At 31.3% G+C, this 26,497-nt stretch overlaps 2 protein-coding genes and 1 long non-coding RNA gene across 4 annotated transcripts; 2 read left to right on the top strand and 1 right to left on the bottom strand.

The window, feature by feature from the left end:
• Positions 1-1,865: 1,865 nt before the first annotated feature.
• Positions 1,866-25,795, top strand: LOC131947473 (uncharacterized). Of its 2 annotated transcripts, none has more exons than XM_059308696.1 (8): positions 1,866-1,927; positions 13,749-13,847; positions 21,726-21,849; positions 22,116-22,220; positions 22,417-22,874; positions 23,359-23,463; positions 23,790-23,844; positions 24,704-25,795. In XM_059308696.1, the coding sequence occupies exons 2-8, from the start codon at positions 13,749-13,751 to the stop codon at positions 25,087-25,089; spliced, it is 1,332 nt and encodes a 443-aa protein (XP_059164679.1). In that variant the 5' UTR covers positions 1,866-1,927; the 3' UTR covers positions 25,090-25,795. The 2 variants fall into 2 exon arrangements, with proteins under 2 accessions (XP_059164679.1, XP_059164678.1); XM_059308695.1 differs by having other exon boundaries at positions 22,402-22,874.
• LOC131947479 (uncharacterized) lies at positions 9,513-13,224 on the bottom strand. Its single transcript, XR_009387882.1, has 5 exons — positions 13,112-13,224; positions 10,817-10,934; positions 10,507-10,649; positions 9,987-10,051; positions 9,513-9,667 (listed from the first exon to the last, which is right to left on the bottom strand). It is a non-coding gene; the product is annotated as an uncharacterized LOC131947479 (long non-coding RNA).
• On the top strand, positions 15,404-18,315 carry LOC131947478 (uncharacterized). Its single transcript, XM_059308702.1, has 4 exons — positions 15,404-15,638; positions 15,797-15,898; positions 16,844-16,898; positions 17,836-18,315. Exons 1-4 carry the CDS (start codon positions 15,435-15,437, stop codon positions 18,237-18,239), a joined length of 765 nt encoding a protein of 254 aa, XP_059164685.1. The 5' UTR covers positions 15,404-15,434; the 3' UTR covers positions 18,240-18,315.
• Positions 25,796-26,497: the final 702 nt, after the last annotated feature.

Genomic DNA, 26,497 nt, shown 5'->3' with positions numbered 1-26,497 from the left:
CAAAGAGAAAATACTGGAGCAACAGGAAACCAAGAAAACAAACAAAAACTGTAGCCCTAAAACAAATGTAAATAAAAAGTTACATTCACGACAACACCACGTGTAGGCTACAATATACACGGGTACAATAAAATATGTTTTGGCCAGTACTCAGTACTGCCAACAAGTACCAATACGTAGTACTACAAATAAATACTTATATTAATACTCACCCTAACTAGTGTGCACATGCAGCACTAGCAGGAATACACAAATAAGTATTTTAACAAACATAATCTATATAACTACCTTCATTAGGTCTACATCTTGGTCACCGTGTCCACAGACAGCAGCCTTGCGTGTGACTGACACGGCTAGGCATGAAACTACCCACAGTCCCATGTCACATGACATGGGACACAGGTAACATCGCTCACAAAAGCACGGAAAAAACACTAAGTCAACAGGGCCACGACCCCACAGGGGCTGCAACTCAATGAATTAAAACGTCATATTTTTCCCTCCCCGGGCTGGTAACCATATGTGTTACAAGAATCTTATTTTTTTAAAAGATAAAACATGTTGTCTGAGACTTGGCGGAACGCTGGGCAGGTGAAGTAGTGTTGGGTAGGTGTAAAGTTCACCTGTGACGACAGCATATGAAGAGATACTGTGGTCAGCCCCACGCTCAGCCAAAATCTGTATTTTCACAGAGAAAAACATGTCTGAGTTGGGAGGACACTGGGCAGGTGAAGTAGAGTTGAACTAAAACATGTCTGAGTTGGGAGGACACTGGGCAGGTGAAGTAGAGTTGAACTGTTTTTGTGACCTCAGCATATGAAAAGATTATGTTGTCAGACCCATGCTTAGACGAAGTCAGTGTTTTTAAAAGACAAAAACGTCTGAGGTGTGACGCCTTTTTGAATGTAGAGTCTGGTTGTTTTGTGATGATAAGTGACAGACGTGATGTCATTTATGGATGACCCCCGAAACCCACAGTTATCTAGTGCTAACGGGTAGTCTAGTTTTTCTAAAAACTCAAAGACAATAAAAATTGAGCAAACTTTATATTGCACACATTCGCCATTAAAGACAATAAGTATTCTTATACATCACACACGATAGACACAGACGATGCAAGTAAAACTGTATTAATGACACCATCCCACATAACGCTACACCTCCCCCACCCCCCCTCCCCCACCCCCCACGACACCATCCCACATAACACTGCACCTCCCCCCACCCCCCACGACACCATCCCACATAAAGCTACACCTCCCCCCCACGACACCATCCCACATAAAGCTACACCTCCCCCCTCGACACCATCCCACATAAAGCTACACCCCCCACGACACCATCCCACATAAAGCTACACCCCCCACGACACCATCCCACATAACGCTGCACCTCCCCCCACCCCCAACGACACCATCCCACATAACGCTACACCTCCCCCACCCCCCCACCCCCACCCCCACGACACCATCCCACATAACGCCCCTTTATAATAAAGTGAGACAAATGAAATTCATTATTGATTAGACTTAATATAACTCTTTGTTAATTAAATAGCAGTAGGGTGTTATAATATATATGAAAAATATGCGTAGACCAAACAGCAATATTGATAAGATTTCCCTTTCATTCCTTATTCATGTTTAGGCAATTCAAGATGTGTTATACACAAGATAAATTCTTATAATATGGCTCATAAAAACATTTAGCATAAATATAATGTGATTTGTTTTTACTGTTTGTATATAACTTAATAACATAACTATCAAATAATAAACACTTAAAGATTCTAAATTTTAATTCTATAAAGTGAATTGAACAATTCAGAGAAATTGGATTTTCCCGATATTATTTTTCAGTGTTAATAGGAAAAGAAGATAAGCCATTTTGTTTCACGTCTGTAATACAAAACTAAAATAATTTTAAGGTATTACTGATTTAGATCTAAAGAGAATTTAAAACTGTAATGTGTGTTTGGATGTAGTTTACACAGTAGCGTACGCAGGGGGGGGAGCAGGGGGAGCGGCCGCTCCCCCTCTGGCCATTTTCAGCAAAGTGGCGCCTTTTTGGAAACTTTTTAAACTCAAAGTTTTAAACAATGATATTTGTTAAAAAATATTTTTGGTCGGCACATCTATGTAAATCACAAGATTTCTTTTCATGCAGCAATTAAGCATTATTGTACTAGTCTAGTAGTGTCTACGTTTACAGCACGTATTAACAGCTGCATCAGTTTGCCATTCTAAGAATAACCATTACGATGCATTGGAATTTTAAAAAATCTTCTACCGGTAGTACCACTTGGCAAGAGGGGTGTTAAGTTTAAGGCAACTGTATAATGTATTTGCTTACGAATAATTGCATTAGAAAATGTTATACATAAAACTTCACACATAATTACTTTAAATATACAGTTTGAATCGTGTGATTAATTTTTTTGAAAATTACAATACAGAAGGAAATACAACTGTCGTGGCACCTCTATTTAAATTTACTTATGAGCAAACTGCGTAGTGGTGGGGAAATTTTGACACGATCAACAACGTCATCACGATGAAGTGGTAGTATTCTTACAGTTTGGGCGATAGTGATTACGACTACAAATTATATGAAACAGTTACAACCCCCCCCCCTCCCCCATGGACCCCTCTGTAAAAAAAAATATTGTCATAATACCACTGCTACTTATTTAAATCTATTTCTGAATCAGTATACACGTGTAATATATATGTATGTTTAGAACAGTAATCTAAAAACTGACGCTATGTTCACTCTGAGTTGGTTATCTCCCCCCCCCACACCTCACCACCACAATTGTGTAGAGCGACATTAATTTCACACCTAGGTATCCACTGGGTTGTATAATTGACCTAAAGTGACCGGACAGTAAAAAGGTGTGTGAGCAATACAGTGATCTAACCCATACCTATCACTATGTTAAAAAATGATCTTTAAGGAACACAAAGAAGCAGTAGTTAATTTAAAAAATATATGATCTGAACTAAAAGACCAATATTTCGATATATGTAGGCTGTTATTCCGAATGTTTTTCTTTTATTTCGAAAAGCGTGCTTTTATACCAACTCTGATTTCAAAAGCTTTCATTATGCCGTAATACTTTAGCATTTATGATGACGATATATTTAATTCTGATTATAGACAAAAACATTTTTTTAACACAAATAGTGTTAAACAGATTCATTATATTCTAAAGTAATTATTTATTTGTTTTGACATTTATAATTAAATGTGTAGATATATACATATTTATATTAAGAGAGTGATTATTTCCCCTATTTCACTTGTCTTAAATAATTTCCCATGAATTATTATGTAAGAAATTTTTTTACAAGAATTACACAACAGATTGTGTTACGTTCATTGTTTTTGGTTGTAGTGTGTGTATATTTTTTGTTTTTTTGTTTAGATTGATACAATTTTTGTTTTGTCGGCCTACATTGTGTTTTTTCTTATTTCTTCGGAATGCTACTTACAATTTATTTTACATCTTTGCGAAGTAATGACATACAGCTAGTAATTTTATATATATATATATATATATATATATATATATATATATATATATATAATACACGTATATAATAAATATAATACACGTATATAGAACGTGTTAAAAATTCGGCGCCTTTTTTTTTTGTTCTTTTCGCTCCCCCTACAACGAAAACCTGGATACGCCTCTGAGTTTACAAAACGAAAATTAAAACAATAAATAGTAGTCCAAATACAGCCGATCCTACACTATTCTCAACGAGACTGTCGTTGAGTGGCTTATCAACAGTGTCGGTATATAATAACGCTATAGATTTTTTCTCATTTGATTCTGTCGTTGAGACTCTAATTATAGTTATAAACTGTAAAAACTAGCTAACGGAATAAAACCATTTCGATTAATTAATCGCTTTAAATATTTAATATAAGAAAAATTAAACAACCATTCATTTTACAGAGCTAATAATAATTAATATTATAAAAAATGTATCTTCTGTCTTTAAAATTGAAAATTAAATTATTTTTAGCAATATAAATTAATACAGTGGATTGCTGAATTTAATTGTGATCATAGTTATGATTAATTTTAGAGATTGTATGATTAATTTATACACAATTTAGAATTACAGAATATTGATTATTCGGTATAGAAAACATTAGGGTAGAGATTACTAAACGATATAATATAGGATTATGTAATATAGAATATATTAGTATATTATTATAGAATCTAGGCTATACAACAAGTAATACATGATATGATTGCAAAATAGAAAAAATACATAATATAAAGGCCCATTTTTTAATCGAATTTAAGACTCATTTCGTTTACAATATGTTATTACAAATATAAAATTGCAGAATACGTAATAGCTATTTTTATCGAATTTATACATAGAATGTGCTATATAATCTTAAGAACATGATTATGTAGTGGCGTAGGTACAAGGTGTGCCAAGGGGCTATACCCCCCCCCCGATATATATGTATATATATATATATATATATATATATATATATATATATATATATATATATATATATATATATATATATATATATATATATATATATATATATACATATACATATACATATTTACTGTACTCAAGTAGTACCCATAACCAGAGGCGTCACAAGGTTGGGGAGGGGGGGCGGGGCTGAGGACTGCGCAAGGTGGCAAAATTTCGGGGGTGACACTATGGCGAAAAATAGCAAAATATATAGAAGAAGTAAGCATTTTGCCAGTTCAATAAATGACTAATGAGAGTTAACTGTACTAATAACTGGCTGCAGATAAAAAAATATACAATTAACTGTGCACGTTTAAAAACTATCATTCAGGGGGGGGGGGGGTGAGGGGAGATGACACAAACTGCAAAATGTACAGGTGAATACATGCTTGTTGAATTTTTGGATAACAGATTTGCTAAGCGACGACCGGAGAGAGGCTGATACCAAAATCTAATAATTTACGATGAAAACGATGCTTTTTTTCACATGAATTAATAGGTGGATTATGTGCAAAATTTGACGCCATTGGGGAAAATGGGAAGTCACCAAATGTAGCTATAAATATATATATATATATATATATATATATATATATATATATATATATATATATATATATATATATATATATATGCATATGTAGAATTATTTATATTTCTCTCTATGTATATATATAATGAAGTTTTGCTTGTTTGTTTGTGGGTTTGTTTATGTCCTCTATGCAGCACTACACCTTTCATCCTATGGCCATGCAACTTAAGTTAAGAATACCACTGGATATATTTCACAAGCACGGTGCCCCAGCAGGGCGCGAATCGATTCTATATATAGATCCCTATATAGGGTATATATACGTAAAAGTAGATTGCGGTTTAATCCCGTTCATCCACTCGCCATAAAACTTCAGGGGAGGTTATTTTTATTTTTATTTTAACAGGGCGGCGCTTCTGGGGGGTGCAATTTTTCTCTACACAGTTTGTAAAAAACAAAACAGATGCTGTTTGACATCGTTTATCTGAGTGCCGTTAAACTTTCGAGAGTTAATGAAAACACTCACGAGAAGGTTTCTGCGAAAACAAAAATTAAAATTTATTATGGGCGTTTCCCTGGAGGGTGCGATTTTTGTTAATAAACGGCTTGGCGCCTGAAAATCCAGGGCGGTGATATTAAAACTGCATGGGGGCTAAGGTAAAAAAGCAACAACAGGCGCAGCCGCCGGCGCCCCGGATATTACGTAACCCGAAGCGCCCCGTGCTACCATGTGAACACTATGACGCCTACGTTCGTTTTTTTTTTAAATTTATACACTAAAGACACGATGGGCAACAATAATTTTTGACTATATGGAATCAGACGCGTCTGCCGGCTCCCCGGCAGGAAGCGATTTGGCGCCCTGAGATATCCTAAGGTTGTGTTAAAGAGCACTCTACAATATTGACCCTGTGGCACACGACATTCGATGACAATTCGTTTGACCCGATGCGCCACTGGCTTCGGGAGGAACACTATGAGTTTTAAAAGAGCGCCCTACAGTAGGGAAATTTTTTTGTCTACTGCACCACTGGCGTGTGGTCTAGCGCCCCTGTGTGGGTCCCTCATAAACACTATTGCGCCTACGTTCGTTTTAAAGAGTGCGATACATTATGGATACAATGGGCTACTGTGTGCGGTAGAATTTGCGCCTCAACAACTATGATGAAAGCAATATAACACCGGCTTTGATTACATTTAAATTGTTTAGATTTAGAAATCAATGTCAAGCGTAAAAAAATACGTGATTGCTAATATAATTGTGGAATCCTCTTAAAATATTGCGTCATTCTGTCTTCTGAGACCGCAGCAACGCGCGGGACGGGTACGCTGGTTTAATATATATTTCTTCTATATAAATAATTCTCTTCATGGATACCATAGAAAACACCAAGCTGTAAGCGCCCCTAGCAGCCCCCTCTCTTTCTCTCTATCCCTACCACCCCCATCCCTACATGGTCTGGTGAGCTGTGGTTCAAGCTAAATGTTTACAATCGTAGAGCCGGGTTTAGTGACAGCTATTAGGGGCAGATAATTTAGTTTGAAACGATTTTAAACTTAGTGGAGGTAACTCAGAGGGGGCTGCTTTCACGAGGAGGGGGGGGGGGGTAGGATTTTTGGGAAAGGAGGGTGGGGAGGGGGGGGGGTTATCGTCCTTAACGAGCTACTGATAGTGTTTTAAAGCAAATATTTTCAGTGGCAGCATTGTTACTGTCAAATTCACAAATTATGAATTACTGAAAAGTAGAAAATGAAACAACAAAATAGCGGCGTATGATAGCGGCTCGTAAAATATAAAACACAATGTAAATACCTTTGTTATACCTACGGAAAATAATATGTAACATGGATTCCTGAAATTTTGCGCTGCTTTAATTTTTAACGTTGGGATCCTCCATCAACATTCATACTCTCCTTTAGTATGTTCAGGCTTTTTTTTCATTTATGGGAAGGGATGATCGGAAAGTGTGACGACACATTTTTGCTTTCATCCGTTATTTCGGGCTTTAAAAGATTGCTTTTGGTATTAATTCATTTATTAACTCAATGTTTATCGAGGTCAGTACATATTATAATAAACCGGGAGTGATCTCCCCTAAACTTTCTCGAATATTCTAATATAACACTACGGGGAATGGCAACTCGGGATATAGACATGATTTTTAATCCATTTTAAATACTTAAACTTTTTAAAATAGAATAAAACCTCGTAGAAAAAAGAATTGCACACCAAGTGAACGTCAAATAAAGATGTGCATAATAGTGCGCAACATTATTAGTACTTTATAAATTTACGTGCGTTTTTTGAGAAATCGGAAATAGCGTAAATTAGTACTTCCTGTCAACGGAAATTACTCAAAATTTGATAGAAGGTAGAGAATTAGATCTTTAACTTACATGTGAAATTTCATTTATCTATCTGCAATAGTACTCAAGTTATAGGCTTTTGAAAAATTCAAAGTAGAAAAAGTACCACAGTACCACTTTCGGTTATCGGAAATCACTCAAAAGTTTATACGGATCTATGATTTTGATAAAATACTTATATATGAAATTTCATCAACCTAGCTGTAACGGTACTCAAGTAATCGTGTTTACACACAGACACAGACATACGGACAAGATTGCGAAATTATGTTTTTCCGTATCAGTGAGGTGTAAAACGTCGAGATTTGTAAAAAAATCTCGATTTTTTTTTTTTTTTGCACGATTACAAGACTTTCTCTATACTTCGTATATACGAGAAAGTAAAAATGCAGTTTCAGGGGAACGGCGGAGGGGGTTATGTGTTGAGGTGTAGTGTTTTTAAAGAGAGTGGTGGGGGGGGGGGCGAAGATCTGGCTTTTTGTGAAAATTTGTTACAATTAGAGAAGGGGGGTTTGGTGCAAAATCGTCTGAAGAGTGAGTCGTGGTTAATGGGTGACCACTTTATGATTGTATATTGACGTCACCATCATTTTGGGCGGTGGCTTTATGTGACGATATGTAACGAGAAAAAAGAAGGTTGAGTTAATGGCGTAGCATTTATTTTGCATTTTTTAAGGATACAAATAATAAAAACACTGCTTATTTTGTTTTACATGTGTGACGACATTGTGTTAACCAAATGTATTGAATAGTAGGACTTACAGATTATTAGTTCTCTCCCCCCTGAAGCAATTACCCCCTGTCATTTACCCCCCCGCCAAGGAGGACATCTCCCCCCCCCCCCCCCCCCCCCCACGCACACACCTCTTAAGGTACAGCTGGGGTTAGGGTTACGGCTAGGGTTAGGGTTTGGGTTAGCGTTAGGGCTAGGGTTAGAGTTAGCGTTCTGGCTAAGGTTAAGATTATGGTTAGGGTTACGGCTAGGGTTAGGATTAGGGTTAGGGCTAGGGTTAGAGTTAGGGCTAGAGTTAGAGTTTGGGCTAGGGCTAGCGTTTGTGCTAAGGTTAGGGTTATGGTTAGCGTTAGAGTTAGGGCTAGGGTTAGAGTTAGGGCTAGAGTTAGGATTAGCGTTCGGGCTAAGGTTAGGGTTAGCGTTAGGGCTAAGGTTAGGGCTAGACGAGAAATAAGACGAGAAATAAAAAGAGCCATCGTTGTCGGCTTATTTAACAGGGAAGTCTTAGTCTAAATCAATCCACGACAATGTCTTTAAGACAATAAACCTTAACTTTGCTTGAAATAACAATATCGTTCTTCATTCAGTCAAACTCAACATTATGGCTTCACTGAACTTTATCATTGAAATGCATGTGTAGTTTGAAATGTGTGTCTGTTAAAATTGTACAGTTGATACCGAATATATCCAGCCTTTTTCTTCTTCGTTCAGCTGCTTTTCTTTCCGGATTTCTTTTCTTATCTTTTGTCAATCCAAGAACAAGTGTTGTATCCCCAAGATAGGTTGCTATCCCCAACTATAGAGCCTCATCTACACGGGAGATTGAACTCAGGACTTCTCGGTTTAGCAACCACGAACTTTACAAGTTCTTGATTTTGGTATTGGCGTGTCAGTTTTCTTCTTTATTTAGTCGACATCTAAAGTTAAACAAAAACAGTTGCCTACCTCAGCAAAAATCAATGTAGGCCAATTATGGCCAGTGTAGCAATTAGCAACATCGGGGTTGATTTGAATTTCATGCAACACTCGTTCCATACTTCTCTAGTGTGGAGGTCTTGCTTATTAATATTATCCTGTTTGTTTGATATTTTTTTCTTTAACTTAATAATATTAACCATAGACACTTTTTGCCTGGAGTACAAACTGGGTCACAGTATTCTCTGGTAAACAATTAAGTTCTTTTCCAAATATATGCTCAGCTAATAGAAACAGCATTCCTAGATTATTTTTTTTTTTTTTAAAGGGCTTCAGCTGTTTTAATGTCAACTTGTGCTGGGAATACTGTAACTACATACAACCCTTTTCAGCTTTCAATCACTTGCATCTTATGTACAAAGTATGAAAACCAAAAACATCAAATTTTGAGAAATAATTTATTTATGAAACAATTGCATATAATTATAAAGCCAAACATTAATATATCAAGATTATTGCAATTATCACCATTTGCAGATTCTTGTTTAACTATGGTAGATGGAAGTATTAGTTGCCTTTTACATCACTTTTCACTTCCTGAAACAAAACAAAATGATTTTCTTAATCATCCATCTGAAATAATAAAATTAGCAAAAAAAAAAAAAAATCTTTAGTTTAAATTAGTTTAATACATCAAAACAAAACAAGAAAAAAGTGATTGAATGAGATGAATCATGGCATAGATATCTATAAAATTTTGCTTTAGTGATAAAGGGGGAAAAATTTAAGTTATTTTAAGTGAAACATAAGCTAGAGAAATAAACTATTAGGCCTAATTTAAATAATTTAATTCCTTTCTCCCAAAACACTACATGTATCCTTAAAAAAAGAAAACTTAAAATTTATCAATATTTACCTTGTGTATAAACTCTTCTGTACATCTACTGTATCAGCTTGACGCTCATTAGGTATGCCTAGTTCCTGTTGAGCAGTTAAGACAGATTAAGTAAATAATTCAAATTTGTAAGACAAACCACTAAATGATACTGTTTTATATATATATATATATATATATATATATATATATATATATATATATATATATATATATATATATATATATATATATATATATATATATATATATATATATATATATATATATATATATATATATATATATATATATATATATATATATATATATATATATATATATATATATATATATATATATATATATATATCCTTCCTGCAAATCAGCATATTTTGCAAAACAAATATTTAAAAAAATACATAATGATATTGTATCAATCATTACCACTGACTTGGTTTTACTAGGTAAAATATTTTTTTAAATACAATATTTATACAAATAAAAATCTATCTCAATCAACATGTTCAAAATAAACCAAAGCAAACTTGTGATAACTTACCTGATTAATGTTTGAGAGGATTCACCCAGTTCTCGCCACTGAAGCAGATTAGATGCATGTGTTATTACACTTGTGATATACTGATTGCCATTTTGTGTACTTTTAGTCCTGGAGATCTATGTTGTAGGCATAGACTGTTAAACCTGGATAGTAATATTATAGAAGTAAATTATATCTGGTATAATATAAATATTTTAAAATATAAATGACACTAAATTATATTTATCATTATTGGAAATAAAAATGGTACAATTAAGTTATAAAAAAACAAATTATAAAATTTAAAGCAGCTTATTAATAATTGTCATACCTTTTCCTACTTTTATGTCAAATGTAAGAGGTAATAGAGAAAGAACATCTTGTGTCATTTAGTATGCTGTAGTCTTATTACTGGTAAAAATCAGATCTTCCCTTTTTTTTGGATAAACCTGTAAAAGAGAAATTACAACATGGATAAACACAATGAATATCATATCTAATCCTCAACTAGTTATCACCCCAATCCTAACCTCATTTTTTAAAACCAATTTCTAAATATGTTTTCAGAACAAATGTATGTTAAGTCTACCTATTTTAATGTTCAGAATACTAATATTTATCAAAACTACCTCCAGTTGAAATTCAAGATACCTTTATAAAAAGTTATTATGACTTTAACTTTGTGTAGTTGTTATTTAGGCTATTTGTTTAATTTATATTATTTAAATTAATATTTCATGCCTTGTTTTAAAAAGATCTACAAGTCTACTTTTAATTTTATGGTATAATCTGATAAAAATTAGGCTGCTACATCTGAAAACTAAGGTCAATGCAAAGACTTCCAAATTAACGATAAGTAGGCTTGTATAGATATTGTATATAATTACTAGCCCAATAGTATTACTCTACGACCAATGTATAGGACTTAATGTATCAGACCTAATTCCTATAATTAGGCCTACTAATTATTAAATAATTAATAGATCTAACAGTAGGATAATTACAATTATGGGCCTTAGCTGACATAGAGAGCTGAATACTTAACTAAACATTTTTAAAAATTATAGTAAGCTAAGTGAGTTGAATTATTTTATTTAGATAGGCCTAGGCTATAATATACTCTATAGCAGTCTATAGTGATAGTCGCAGAGTAGTGTATATCATAATAATTTCAAATTAAATCTATAAGCAACATTAAGCCTCTGCCTTGTTGCCTAATTAAAAACTAAAGCTTATTAAGCCTTTTCCTAATAAGCCTTTGGCCTAATTTAAATAACAGCCTATAGGCCCTATAATATATAAATAGGCTAAATTACTTGTAAGACCTAATAGACTAATGACTAAGAGAGTGCTAGGCCCCTTTCCAATATTATATAATATCTAACACTGATTACATTAATTTACATAAGGCTATACCATCTTAACTATGACTAATACTTTTTCTACTAATAAAATAGGCTATCTCTAGTTTAAACTTAGGCCTAATAGTAATTAGTAATTATAATTAAGTAGGCCATTTTATGACATTTATAAAATTTTTAGTAGATGGCCGAGCCTTAAATTTAAATACTAAAATAGATTTAGCATACTATGCCTATTGTTGGTCTAATTAATAATTTATTTTTCATTTAGAATTTTAGATCTCCAAAAGATAGGCCTAGGTCCTAAATAAATTATTTTTATTTTATTGCGCCCGCCTTAATGTATAAGATGTGATCTGTTTTTTTTAATAAAAATAACCCTACACAATACTAGTGATTTAACTAATATCTAGTACTACTTTAGGCCTATTTAATTATTTATTAGTAGGCTGAATAAAATCTAAAGCTATAAGGCCTACTTTATTACTATATTTGCCTATTATTCTATAATTAATTTATGTTTTCTTTCAATACATAGTAGATCCTGTGGTACCTCAACATTCTAGTGCCTCGACATACCAGATTTTTTAAATACGAGCAGTTGAGCGAGTAATATTTCGCTTTGAGTTATGCGCAAAATTTGAGATACCGTATTTCACAGTTCATGTAAAAGAAATACCCCCAAAAAGATGCAAATGATTATTTATCGCAGCTATTTAATTATAATAATAAGCGTCTTACTCATATTTGCAGCATTATGAAAGGGAGAAAGAAATAAACTTCCTAAACAAGTTTTATTTTAAGCTACCAGCACATGAAAGTGACTTAAATTAAGCATGGCAAAAAAGAAGAGAAAAGCTGTCACGAAAATTAAGCTAACGTAATAATTTTATTTAGTATTTATTTAGGCCTTACGTTTAAGTCTTAAGTGCAACAATGCTCAGTGAATTTTAGCCATTAATGGCATTAAGTTTAGGAATGATGTGTAGTACTTGTGTAGCTTTAACTTTAGTATATTTTTAGACCTAAGCCTAATCTTGTAGATATAGATCTACAAACAATTTGAAATAGAAGAGATTTAAAATTGAGTAGATCTAGACTTCTAGATCTAGATCCTAAATGCTAAAGGACAGCTATGCCACAGAAATAATTACCTTTCTATCTAGTCAATCTAGACTAGATCTAGATCTAGCTAGTGCTACTGAAAAATTACTAGATTTTCTAGATCTAGATTCTATCATTTACTTTCGACGCACTAGGCATACTTTTAACTTTTTCTCTCTAGTCAATAATGTAGATTTCTAGATCTAAATGTAAATCCTGATCTTGTAGATTTGATTTACGTAGGTTTTACATCAGTGTAAATCGTTGATCAAGTAGATCTAGATCTAGATCTAGTCTAGATCTGGACTAGCTCTCGTCAAAACAAAATGGCTGGAATATTAGCTTCAAAACACCTACAGTTTATGCTTTCTTAATTGTGGAGAGCATGTTTAATTATTGTTTTATTTTCAACGACAGTGTTGACCGAGAAACCACCAAAGGGTTTTATTCTCAGCGACACAGTCGGAGAGAGGCTCAACGATTCTGTCGTTGAGATGATCCGCATGGGGTGCCAAATACTAAATAATATAAATGTAGATTCACAATAAAGTGTAGCCATTTTAAAAGTTAGGCAATAATATTTAAAATAGACCAATTTATAATATTAATAAACTAGAATTACTTTATTAGTCAAAAGTTATTTTCCAATTTAGGTTAGTTTTAAATTTTATCATTTAAAATATAAGTCTAACATATAATATTTCATAATATGTAAACGAAAGAATCTGACTAAGAAATTAAATGGACTAAAAATGTATCATATAAGTAAAATAAACTGAAAAAATATGTATTTTGCAGATGTATCAGCACTTAAAGAAACATTTGTCTGGTCAACTTGAACTATTGGATGAGTCAAATGTTTATCTACAGAGTAGCATCAGTGATTTTGTACAGCAGGTAAATCGTAATGGTTTTATTTGCATTGGTGTGCATTTTTAGTGACATGCTTCACTTGTTATCTAAAGTAATATGTTATAAAATATATTATTATTTATGTATAATATATTTTTTGCTTTATATTATAAAGCATTAAATAAAATCTTCTAAATGTCATATAATTTTTTTGTATATAGTATATTGTGTATAACATATTCCTTAGATTCATCTACATTATGATCTGTTGATCATATTTATTTTATTTGAAACACCCACTTCATCCCATTAAATTTATCTACATAGTCTGTGGGAAAAAACCCCTTTAACTGTAACTAGTTAAACACAATTTAGCATGCAAGACCATCATTAGTTCTACAATATTTGCATTGTTCAAGATTAAACAAATCTAATCAATCATTTTAATAAACTTTTCTTACATGTCAAGATTAAACTAATCTAATCTATCACTTTAATACACTTTTCTTACATGTCAAGGTTAAGATCAGAGCCACTACTGACTCAAATAAAGATGTAAAAGATGCAATCGCTATGGTAACAGCAGCTCAAAGTACTTTGCATGATCTCACATATAAGTTTACAGGTAAGGTCATCATTTTATAAAACATATTTTGATATAAGCATATTGTTGCTTTGTTAACAATTATTTAAAAATTATACTTATTATAAAATAATTATTACTGAAAAAAAGTCTTTTATTTCAAAAAATATTATTGAATACTAGCCAAAATGATGTATGAAATAGCCATATTATAATTAAAACTTGCCACTGTATATAAAACTGACAATTTTCTGACCATTTCTTGATTTAGGTTAATGTTAACTGATGTGTATCATGTTTATATCTTGTTGACAGAATCCACCAAGCTCTACCCTCCCACTGTGATAACAGGAGAAAAGACAACACCAGAAAGTGTGCAACCAACAGACAGCAGATTTATTTCTAAAGATTTATTATCTGGTACATTTAATTATACTTCCTAAAATGTAAATTACTGAACAACTCACAAGAAATGCCATTCATAAGAAAAGTATAGCCCCAATCAATAATGACAAGCAGTATAATTAAAACAATAATAGCATTGTATATGAATAACATGATATGTAATATTTTTATTTTAATATTTTTATTTCATTCTATTTCATCTAATGTATTAAATCAATACCACAAATAGTATATTTAATTTACTCTACATTTCTTGTACTCAAAGTATTTATATTAACATTACTCTTATTTGTCAATATAAGTAAAATTTTTGTTTAGTCACCTATTACCACATTTTAATATTTTACCTAACAGATGAATACAATTCTGAAATATCTAGACGACTAAAGGATATTGAAACAACTTTATCATCCCTTCAAGACACAAAACAAACGACTGAAGATGACATATCAGAAGTAAAACAATGGAGAGACAACTTTGCAACAGAGCAAAGTGATATAGGGATAAAAATTGAAAAGTTGTCCAAGAAACATAAACAAAATTTTAAAAACATTAGGAAACAAATAAATGAACAAGATAACAAAGTTGAAAAGCTTTATGAAGAAATTGACAGTTTTAAAGAAAAGGAATCAATATCTAATAAAATGTTAGAGAAAATGTCAATAGATTTGATAGATTACAAAAACAATTTAGACAATATGAATAAAGAGATACAGGTTCAGATAGATAAAAAAGAAAACTTATCACAAGAAATTAGGAGCCATTCAGATTTGATATCAACAATACAAGACGATGGAAAGAAAAACATTATACATACAACTAAATTGTGTGAAAATATACTGTCTAAGGTAATAATTTATAAAAGTTGTAGTAAGCTGATTAACTTTTATCTGATAACTTTTATTTAAACTGTTTTATATCACTCAATTTATGCTCATTTTGACATACACTTTGTTTAATATGAATTTCTTTTATATGCATTACTAACAATTATCTTATTCAATAGCAAACTGTTATATGTAAACTTCTACAACAAAGATTGATGCCTATTGACAAATTGATTCAAACTTTTAATAGACATTTTGAGATTAAGGAGAGAAAAGTGAAGGTAAAATAACTGTATAGATTGTTGTTATACATATTTTAATATTTTCCTTAAATACTTTACACTATATTGTATTTATATATGCTATACTATATCAGAATATTATATAACTATGCAATAGTAAAATAGAAGATTTTTTGTCATGTCATCTTTTAAGTGCCTCTATGCATTTTATAATTATGACTGTGACTTACTCCTCTTTAGTTCTTGTGGAGCATAGGCCCTCAACCATAACCTTCCATTTTGTTTGTTCCCATACTTTTGTTTTTGCAACCTCCAAAGACCCCTTCTATCTTCAGTTCTTCAAGAAGACTCTGCCTCCAGGTCTATCTTGGACACCCTCACTTTCATTTTCCCTGGGGTTCCACTCAAGCACATGGCTTCTCATATTAGAATGTTCTTATTATACAATCCATAACAATAAACAATAGAAATGTATAGTTATGCCACTTTTAATTTGTATGCACAGGAGACTAGGGGTAATTATACACCTGACATTGTTTTTATCTTAAAAAATAGAACTAATACGAACACAAAATCTCATAGGCTTTAGTGCACAAGTTATATTCATATGATAGTAAAAGTAAAAAAAGAATTAATAAAAACAAAAATAAAAAATCTTCAGATATTTACCTTTTCATTAAAAAATTTTTAGATGCTGAAGTAATACTTTAAAAAAAGCTAAAACAGTATTTAACAATATATTGAATTCAAATAAGAAATTTAGAACAAGAAGATCAGATTAAACTAAAAAGAATGACTATTATGGATTATAAATGTGATGTATAAATCCTATTTTAAACTAGCAGACTGAATTTTTCTTGTACACTCTAGTAATGTGTCTTAGTTGTAAATTTAAAGCTGAATAAGGTAACATGTGTCTTCTGAGATATACAGTTTATAATATAAATTAAATAAGCTATTTATTAGTTATTGTTTTATTCTTAGATTGAAACTCAGGAAAAAGATGTTTTAACCTTGTCACCGGATTCGCAGACATTTGGTAAGTAAAATAATGTCACATAACGAACATAAATAATTTATACATGATAATTATAAATACCAAGCTAAATTTTTTTTCATCAAATGAAAATTTATTGCATTATATAGGCCTGTACTAGGTGTCGGCCAGTGTGGTATTTTTAAGAGTTGTTTTTGTATAACTTTTTATTTTGATAAAAGGATTTTATTTTTACCTATACTTTCATTAGAAATTAACTTAAAGTAAGCTCTTTAACAAATTGATTATGTATATATTAAAAAAAAATTCCTCACGAAAGTGTAAAAAAAAAATTATAATCCATCATGAATATTAATTTGAACACACTTTTTCTCAAAATAATGTAATATAAAAAAAATTAATTTTTATGATTATAAAAAAAGAGCTTTTAAACTATAGAATAATGTCATGGAAAAACGTGTGTGCGTTTTCTGATTGTTATTATTGGACTTTTTTCCCCTTCATCCTATACCAGAAATGTAATGATCGTTAAAGTTGGAGACATGTTTGGTTACTTGAGAAAGGGAAATAACCCACCTAAAGTAATTTTAAAACCCAATTTAGCCAATAGCTAGAGAGTTATACAATTAAATGTAGTTTTCCGTTTTTTGGGCGAGCCCTACAATTCTATTACGTGTCGTGGACAACAACCGCCAAAATATTGTTGTTTTTTAAATTAACAAACGATTGGTCCATAATGTGTATGGTTTGGTTATTGTGTGGTTTACGGGCATTCAATAAACAGAATGTACAACTTACTGATTACTTAGAAAATATAATGTTTTGAATGTGTGTTTTATAAATCTATGCACAATAATTCGTGGCTTGATTGGGCGGAATAATATTGTGATAGTTTATAAATTAAGTCTATTGGACATCATTTGTGTAATTTATTTTTATAATGAGTAAAGAAAAAATGTATGATTTTTATTTCTTGAAGCCAATCAACAAGTTATACTTCCTACACTGGGGTTTATTGCTTCACAAGGAGGGTGGAACGGGATGTTGCATTTCGAAAACGAAGTTATTACTTTCAAGTCTGTAGAATGTAATGTAGGAGACCATTTTAATCCAAACACTGGAGTATTTACTGCCCCTGTTGGTGGCCTGTATAAAGCAAGTCTCACAATAAAACAGACAGGAGATCGTGCTGTAATAGCTGGTGTTTATCACATTTCTGATGACGTCGGATCATGGCTCGGTATGATTGACACAATAGACAAATCCGTTAAAGTTTCAGAAACATTTCAGGTGTATATGAAAGCTGGAGATAAATTATTATCAACAACTTCCTGTGAGGATTTTGAATGTACGCAGTTTTCTTGTTTACTCCTTAACACCTAATTTTCATAAAGAACAATAATTACAAGCAATAACAATGATTTATTTTGTAAAATAAAATAACACACTTTTAGCCATATTAGTACAATACTACAATGAAATTCTGTAAAAAAAATATAAATAAATTGATACTTGTTACCTCTGTGTTATTTATTTTTTTGACCTTCAAGAAGTTGACATTTAGGTCTACATTTTATACGATATTTATGTTACAATAACTTTGAGCATTTGTAAATACGAATGAATAATCAGTAATGCGTATAATGTTACTTATTTGCCAATTATTACTATCGGTGTAATAAGACGATTATGAAATATTATAGTAAATTATTCGGTTTGTTTTCAAAGTAACTAACAGACTGACCATGCGAACAAAGTAAAATCGCGTAACATACAAAGTGCCTATTAAAAGTCTGTCGTTATCTAAAATCCAATAATGTGCATGCATTTTTTAATTTATTGTTAAGCTATCAGCACCGAATGAACGAATTGCTAGTAATCCAACCTTAAACCGAAACCTAATTTGAACGTAGTACTTTTTCAATAAACGTCTTAACAGTTGGACGCTGACAAAAAAAACCCCTTAAACGTGGTATATAATCCGATGTATTATACGTTTTTTAAAATTAAATATGACTAAAGTTATGAAACTGTAACAGTTTGTTCATGTTTACTGTTAGTAAAAAAATTCCTATTGTTTATACCAGGTGAAAATCCAATCATGTTTATTAAGTTTGCCCATATACATAATCCAAAAAAAAAAAAAAAAAGAAAAGGTTTGTCGTAAACTTATTGTAACATGTTGTAATAATAAGTAAACGTACTTAGAATTGAGTAAAACTGTGACTTGTATAACAATGTATTCTTATACTCATTTAAACACAAAAACTGTTATTAATACCGGCGCGAAATTATTGATCGCCCAAGGCATTATTAATATTATTAAAACACCCCCTTTCACTAAAATTAATGTAACTAAAATTAATATATATTAATAAATTAATAAATATAAAGTCACATATTAATTATCAATTTCATAAACTTTACAAGTAGACTACAAATTATATAATGAATTTTTCGTGAATTTTTCCACACTTATTCCTTCAATTCCAGTGTTAAAGCGCATACACATTCTATTAAAATTGCTGCTAAGTCCACGAGTCTGGTTTTCAACATTTATATGTGAAGGCAAGTAATTTTTTTTTAAAGTGCGGGTTCTCGACTATCAACTTGAGTATTTTCAACGAAACAACAACATTAGGTACGCACACATCTTCCAATGTGTGTTGTATTATATAGAGAAGCAAATAAGATGATGATATACTCTTTGGAAGCCCTCGAGCTACAACTTGAAGCTCATTGCAAAGATCTTTAGCATCACAACCTTTGCATGCGTTATGCGTCAACAACATTTCTAAGTGTTTGTAGTCAGTAAGTATATCCACAGGTGTCTTTGTGGTGATATTGGAAATTTCATAAAAGAATCCTAATAAAATTTTATGTTGTTATAATTGATGGAACATCGTTTTAAGAGACTGTGTAGTAGAATTCTACTTTGAATTTATGTTTAGGATTTGCGGTACATCGTCTAGAGCATTATATCCAAACTGCCGTGTGTGTCACATTCTATATTCATCTGGCAAAGTTCTCTTGTTTCTAATTAATTATCGCTATCGGCAGCATTAACTTAAACTTGTTCAAATAATTTTTACTCCTACATTTTATAATAAGAGGTATTTCGTAGTCTCGTGAAGTTCTAATTTTAGAGGGTAGGTGCTGCTATTTTGTGTGTTCTTAAACTATGTGCATGCATCAGTCTCTCTTCTGAAAGTATAGTTGCCATGACAACTGTGGCCATCTAAACAAAGAAAAACAATAACCTTTTTTGGAGGTCTTAAGGTTAAAAAAATAATAATATATATTGACCATTTAATCCTTGATCCTTCTTTTACCAACTGTATTTTTTTTTCTTCTAGTGACTTGTCTTCTTCATGGTCAAAGGGAGGCAACAATTAAATATATTCATTTTACAAGAGCTCATAGGTAACGCCCCCTGTTCTTCTAAAATGCACAAAACACCAAAACACACACAAAACACTGTCATCCAGACAGTTACAAGATACAGTTATATAACGGACGTAGATAATTTTAAAATTATGGACATAAAGAGTGACGACTGTGGTTATAAAAACACCTAAACACTCCCTGCCTACGCCACTGGAACACGCACACAAAAAATACGGTATTTTTTTTCTTGGAGGGAGAGGGGGTGTGTGTAAGGGGGGTATTTACTTGCAATTAGATCGGAAATTCCCTTTAATCGTAAACTTGGTGATGATATAAATCTGTGTACATAGGCCTAAATTGTTTCACTTTTATTTCAGTGTTTATGTTTTTTTAATAAAAGAAAGGTTTTCAACATATCTTTTTCTTTAAAAATTTAAAGGTTAAAAAGTGCTTACAATAATCACATAACATTAGTCTTTATAAACAAAACGAACTTTATTTTAAAGTTTTAAGTGGACGGATTTTCCCGATATAATTTCACCAAGTTAAAAAGGAAAACAAGACTCGCCATTTTGTTTCCAGTCTCGAAGACCGTTTTAAACAACCTAAAGGTAGTGCTGATTTATTTAGAAACAAGGAATTTAATATGTGTGTTAGGCGTAGTTCACACAATAATTTAGCAATACAATAGTCAGCATTTCGCTAATGAAGTTAACTTAAAAGTTAATCCATTCTAAAATAGTATATATCTATGCTAGTTCCAATATGTTTATAAAAAATGTAACTTAACTATAACATTTTGAAAAATTTAAATTATAATGGACGACTTTCTATTTGTTTAAAATAAAATTAATAATTTTCGATATGGAAAGGGCTTATATCCGCCAACAATAGAGGAAATATAGAACTTGCTTATATCCTCTCACATATAGCTTATATATATATATATATATATATATATATATATATATATATACATATATATATATATATATATATATATATATATATATATATATATATATATATATATCCTACCGGATGAAATAGTCGATCTAAGCAATTTACTTATTTCCTCTGACAACTTACGCATTACCCTCAATATGAGTTCAATAAGGAACATATTCCTCAGATGTCTCAACTTTTAAAGAAACATGTAGCTACTTTGCTGGAGTTATTGGAACAGTCAAGTTTTCATCTACAGAGTAGCATCGGTGATTTTGTACAACATGTAAATAAAAGTCTTTAACTATATTTTTATTAATTAAAGCATTATATCTATATTTTCAACATGCACAAAACACTCTAACCTTTATTTAAAAAATCTGGTAATGGCGACAACCTGCAGTTCTTAAACTTACAGCAGACCACAACTCCTCTACACTGTATCTAAATCTTGATGACGAAATAGTTGCATTTTTAAAATTATGTTAAATCTGAAACAACGTAACAATTTTTATCACAATATCCTCAAAAATACAGATTAAAACAAAAGCAATGGAATGTGTAGACAACAATTCTGACACCGAAATGACGATGAAAGCTGTACTTGCTATGGTAACATCAGCACAGAGTACTATAATAGAACACACTGATATGTTCACGGGTATGTGCATTACTTTGCGATAATTTATTTTATTTATCAAGCATAATGTTGTTTTATTAACGACTGTTTGAAGTGTGTAATATTTAGTGACAACTCAAATAAAATGTGTTTAATGTTATTATTTAAATACAATTAGTGTGAAATAATGTAAGAATTGACTGCCTGATTAAAAACTGTCAATGCGCATCTATCTTACTAAACAATTATCAGTTAGTCATTTAGTTGTATAAGACCTGTAGTTATTTCTGTGTATAACATGTTGACAGAATCCACCAAGCTGTACCCTCTCACTGTGATGACAGAAGAACAGAGAACACCTGAAAGTTTGAAGACAGCAGACACTGGATTTATTTCTCAAGCCTGTAGAGCTGGTACATTTTATGACATAATTATAATCTAAATATGCATAGATGCACAAGTAATATTACATTCTCTTGTCTCCAATTTATTATGATTTAAAATATAATACCTTGTAATATATTTTTATATTAAAAAATTATGCTTTCATTTGAGTGTTTTACCTATTACACGTATTTAATTTTAATCTAAAAGTTAAATGTAATCCAGAAACATCAAGAACATTAAAGGATATTGAAGCAACCTTATTATCCCTTCAAGACTCAAAACAAAAGACGGAAGATGACTTATCAGAAATAAAACAATGGAGAGACAACTTTGTAACAGAACAAAGTGATGTGGGGATTAAAGTTCAAAACTGGTCTAAGAAACAAAAACAGAATTTTAAAAACTTAAGAAAACAGTTAAAAGAACAAGATAACAAAATAGAAGATCTGAATCAACAAATTAAAAGTTTGAAAAGTAAAGAATCAGACACAGACAAAACACTGGAGAAACTGTCTCTAGATATGAAAGAATATGAAAACAACCTGCACACACTAAATAAAGAGATGAGAGTTTACACAGAGAAAACAGATCATGTAACACAAGAAATTAAAAGACATTCTGATTTGATATCTGCTATACAAGAAGATTCAACAAAAGCATTTGATACTTTATTGTCTAAGGTACATATTAATAATATTTTGATCAATGCATTCAGCTAGACTTTTATTAGTGGCTATAAATGAATTATATTTTTTTCTTATCCATACCTATTTATGAGTTATAACACATTTGTAGCATTAAAGTAAAGTTTGTGTTTACACATACAACCCTGTGGCTCTACATCCTCTAATGGCTTTGGTCAGCTTTACAACCTTCTCCAGTATAAAATTATCTGTTTATTTTGTTTTCCACATCTGATCTCTATACTATTGTATGTATGTCTCTACCATCCGTTCATCTAGGTCTGTCCACTGATTATTTACAATTGAGTTTGTTAAACACTACCATAGCCACACTTTACTTGTACTTTAAATCACATAACCATAATTGCATTCATTGTAAAATTTCTGCCAAAATATGAGTTGTTTTATGTGTTTTTTTTTTAAATTTAAATCTTATATTAACACATTAATAGTCATGTAGTTTTAAATTTCTTCTATTTAGCATGTTACGATATGTAAACTTCTACAACAAAGATTGATGCCAATTCATAAAATAATTGAAACATATAATCAAAACTCTGAGACTAGGGTAGGGAAAATGAAGAAGGTAAATTAAACTAATATTTTTTTAGCTAAACACTATGTAACTTGGTGTTGGCATAATAATATACTTAGTACAGTTATGAAACAAGTGCTTGTTTAATGTATTTTTATCTTTTTATTTCACTAGGTTAAAGAAATTACTAAAACTTAAATTCAAATAAAATGAATTTATTTATTTTAGTAATAAATTAAAAATGTGAAGTAAATGTTCTAGTCTCTCCTATATCAGTGCTGTCATATATTTATTGTAGTGAAAACATCTACTATTTATTTTGATGTTAATAGTTTGTAACACATTAATTATTTCTGTAACTGTTGTTCTGTTTTTAGATTGACACTCTTGAAAAAAAAGTTTTAAAGTTGTCACAGAATCTTCAATCAATTGGTAGGTTATTTCTTTTCAATATAAATATACAATATAAAACCATAAAATACAATCGATATCTTAATATGGTTTATTTTTTCTATGAGTTGTTTGTGTAATTTTATCGAAATGATGTTTCTTAAAGCCATGATTCTTTATTCTTTATATTATAGATCATATAAACATCTTGATACACTTTGAATATTTCCTCATTATGTTAATAATAAACATATTTTTAACATAGGTTTACATCTTTATTTGTTTAAGGATTAAATTTTGCAAGATAATTTTCAATAACTAAAGGCTGTGTATTTTAAATAAAATTAGATAATTTATGTGCTTTATTTATTGTTTTGTTTTTATATAGAAGTATGCTATGGTCATATTTATCATTAGATGTAGTTTCTCATTGTTTTATGGTAAGACATTTTTATCTATCGGCCAAAATGTTGTTACAGTAGGAGACACGGTGGTTACTTTATAAAGGGAAACAACCCTGTTAAAACAATTGTCAACCACTGTTAGCTAAAAGTACTAGAATGTAAAAATAAAAGTCTTCTGTTTTGGGCTGAGCCCACCCTTTATTAACTTCAACCTACTGCACAAATAATTGGTCCATAGTGTACATGATTTGGTGTGTTGTGTGAGCAACCTACATTCAATATGCAAATTTATTTATTTTCTGTTTACTCAGAAATCTAATTGAAAAATATGATTTTCTTGAACGTATATAATTGCTGCGTCGCTTGATTCGGCGCAGTTCTAGTGTGAGAATTTGGTCTAAGTACAAACAACAACTTAAAAAAAAAGTTTTAGTGTACATTGTTTGTATAACTTATTTGGTAATGTGTAGATACCTTTTGTATTTTATTCCTTGCAGCGAAACATTCTACACCAGGGTTTATTGCTTCACAAGGTCGCTCGGACATGAAAAAAGGTGTCGAAGTTATTACATTCAGTGCTGTAGAACGTAACGTAGGAAACCATTTTGATCAAAAGACTGGAGTATTTACCGCCCCTGTTGATGGCCTGTACAAAGTAATCCTTACAATAAAACCAACAGGAGATGGTGCTGTAACAGCCGGTGTTGGGCACAAATCTGGTGATGTGGTGACATTTCCCTTTGATGTTTGGACAGCAGATAAATCTGGTGAAGCTTCAAGGAGAGTACAGGTTCAGATGAAAACTGGAGATATTTTATTTTCACACACCAGCAATAAGGATTGTGAATGTACACATTTTTCTTGTTTCCTTTTTTATTTTTAATATTCATGCATCATACATCATAAAACGTACAGGAAAAAAACCCTATTTTAAGGGGTAATAAAAAGAATAACAAATATTTTATTGGTTAAAATCAGTAATAACACGTTACTTTGTTTCTTCGTCTTTATCTTTAAGTCTATAATTAAACTTTCTTTAACGAAAGTAACATTTTATTTAATAATAATTGGATAATTATAGCCTAAATTGTGTTAATAAATGACGTGGTTTGATGAACTAAAAATAACTTATTATGATTTGTGATTGTGTATATTCACATCATTTTGCTTACACGATACAAAGATTATAAAATACATTTTTAAAGTAAGTTCCCTGTTCAAACCTGACGGTCTATATGGCAAGTAAAGTAAAGATCACTTGTTTCAGTGAGCTCGGCATATGATAAGAACAAGCTATACATTATGTGATGACGTCATGTTACAGGTAATATAACTAGTTCGTAGTTTGGACAGTCGAAACGGCACAACCTGAAACATGGTGAATAGTGGTAACCAATCAAAGATAAGGTCAGGGTCACGGGACTAGAGACGGTAAGAAAGGGGAAGGCTATTTTTAATTAAGACAAGGAGTCGGTAAACATATTCTTTAGTTGTACCAGTCTACAGAATTTTAGTGCAAGCTGTTTGACTAGAAAGTCAGGGGCAGCAAGTCGTCAATTATAGAAGAGTTGGTAGTGGACGTGACTTAATGGGGGATAGAAGTGACAGTGTAGAAATAAATGTAGAGTTACCCAAACATATAATTACATTATCTCAATACCGTCAACTCGACACCATCAAACCCACTATTAATCAACTCTGAAGTACGGAAAAACACTTTTCAACATACGTTCAACTCAACAACTCAACATTCTAAATTTCCAAATACGCAACACGATTACTCAAGAAAACGCAATATCCAAAGGTTACAATACCAACTCATTCGTGCAATAGCAATTCGTGTTATCTTGCTCTGGTGTTCGTTGACCCGCATGTGCTATTTCGACAAAATGATCTCAAACATGCACCGACACACTATGTGTATCGGTGAATTATTTAGCTACTAAAACATTAACCGGTTTAATTATGTTCGTTTTAAGAAAAGTTTAAACGGGTGATAGTTATTCACGATTATAATGTTTTTATTTTCATTGCACGTTATCTTAGGTTTTTATTCTAAAAATAAAGCTTTGAAATAAGGAAATTTATAGTAGAATGCAATTGTCTTAGCACGAAGCTAAATTCCTAAAGCTAGTTTTACTTTGCATTCTCAGTCTTGACGTTGTAGATTTGTAAAAAAATATGTTCTTGTATTTTGTAATATATCGTAGTAAATAGGCCTACTTATCAAAGATATTTGCTAACTAGATATTTGTTTATGCCCCTTTTCTCATGTTATGATGTCATTCATA

Source organism: Physella acuta, unplaced genomic scaffold (genome assembly GCF_028476545.2).
Source record: "Physella acuta isolate Inbredline_101_S28 unplaced genomic scaffold, ASM2847654v3 ptg000594l, whole genome shotgun sequence".
Taxonomy (NCBI): domain Eukaryota; kingdom Metazoa; phylum Mollusca; class Gastropoda; family Physidae; genus Physella; species Physella acuta.
The sequence above is the reverse complement of the archived record's forward strand: the minus strand, read 5'-3'. Positions and strand labels throughout refer to the sequence as shown.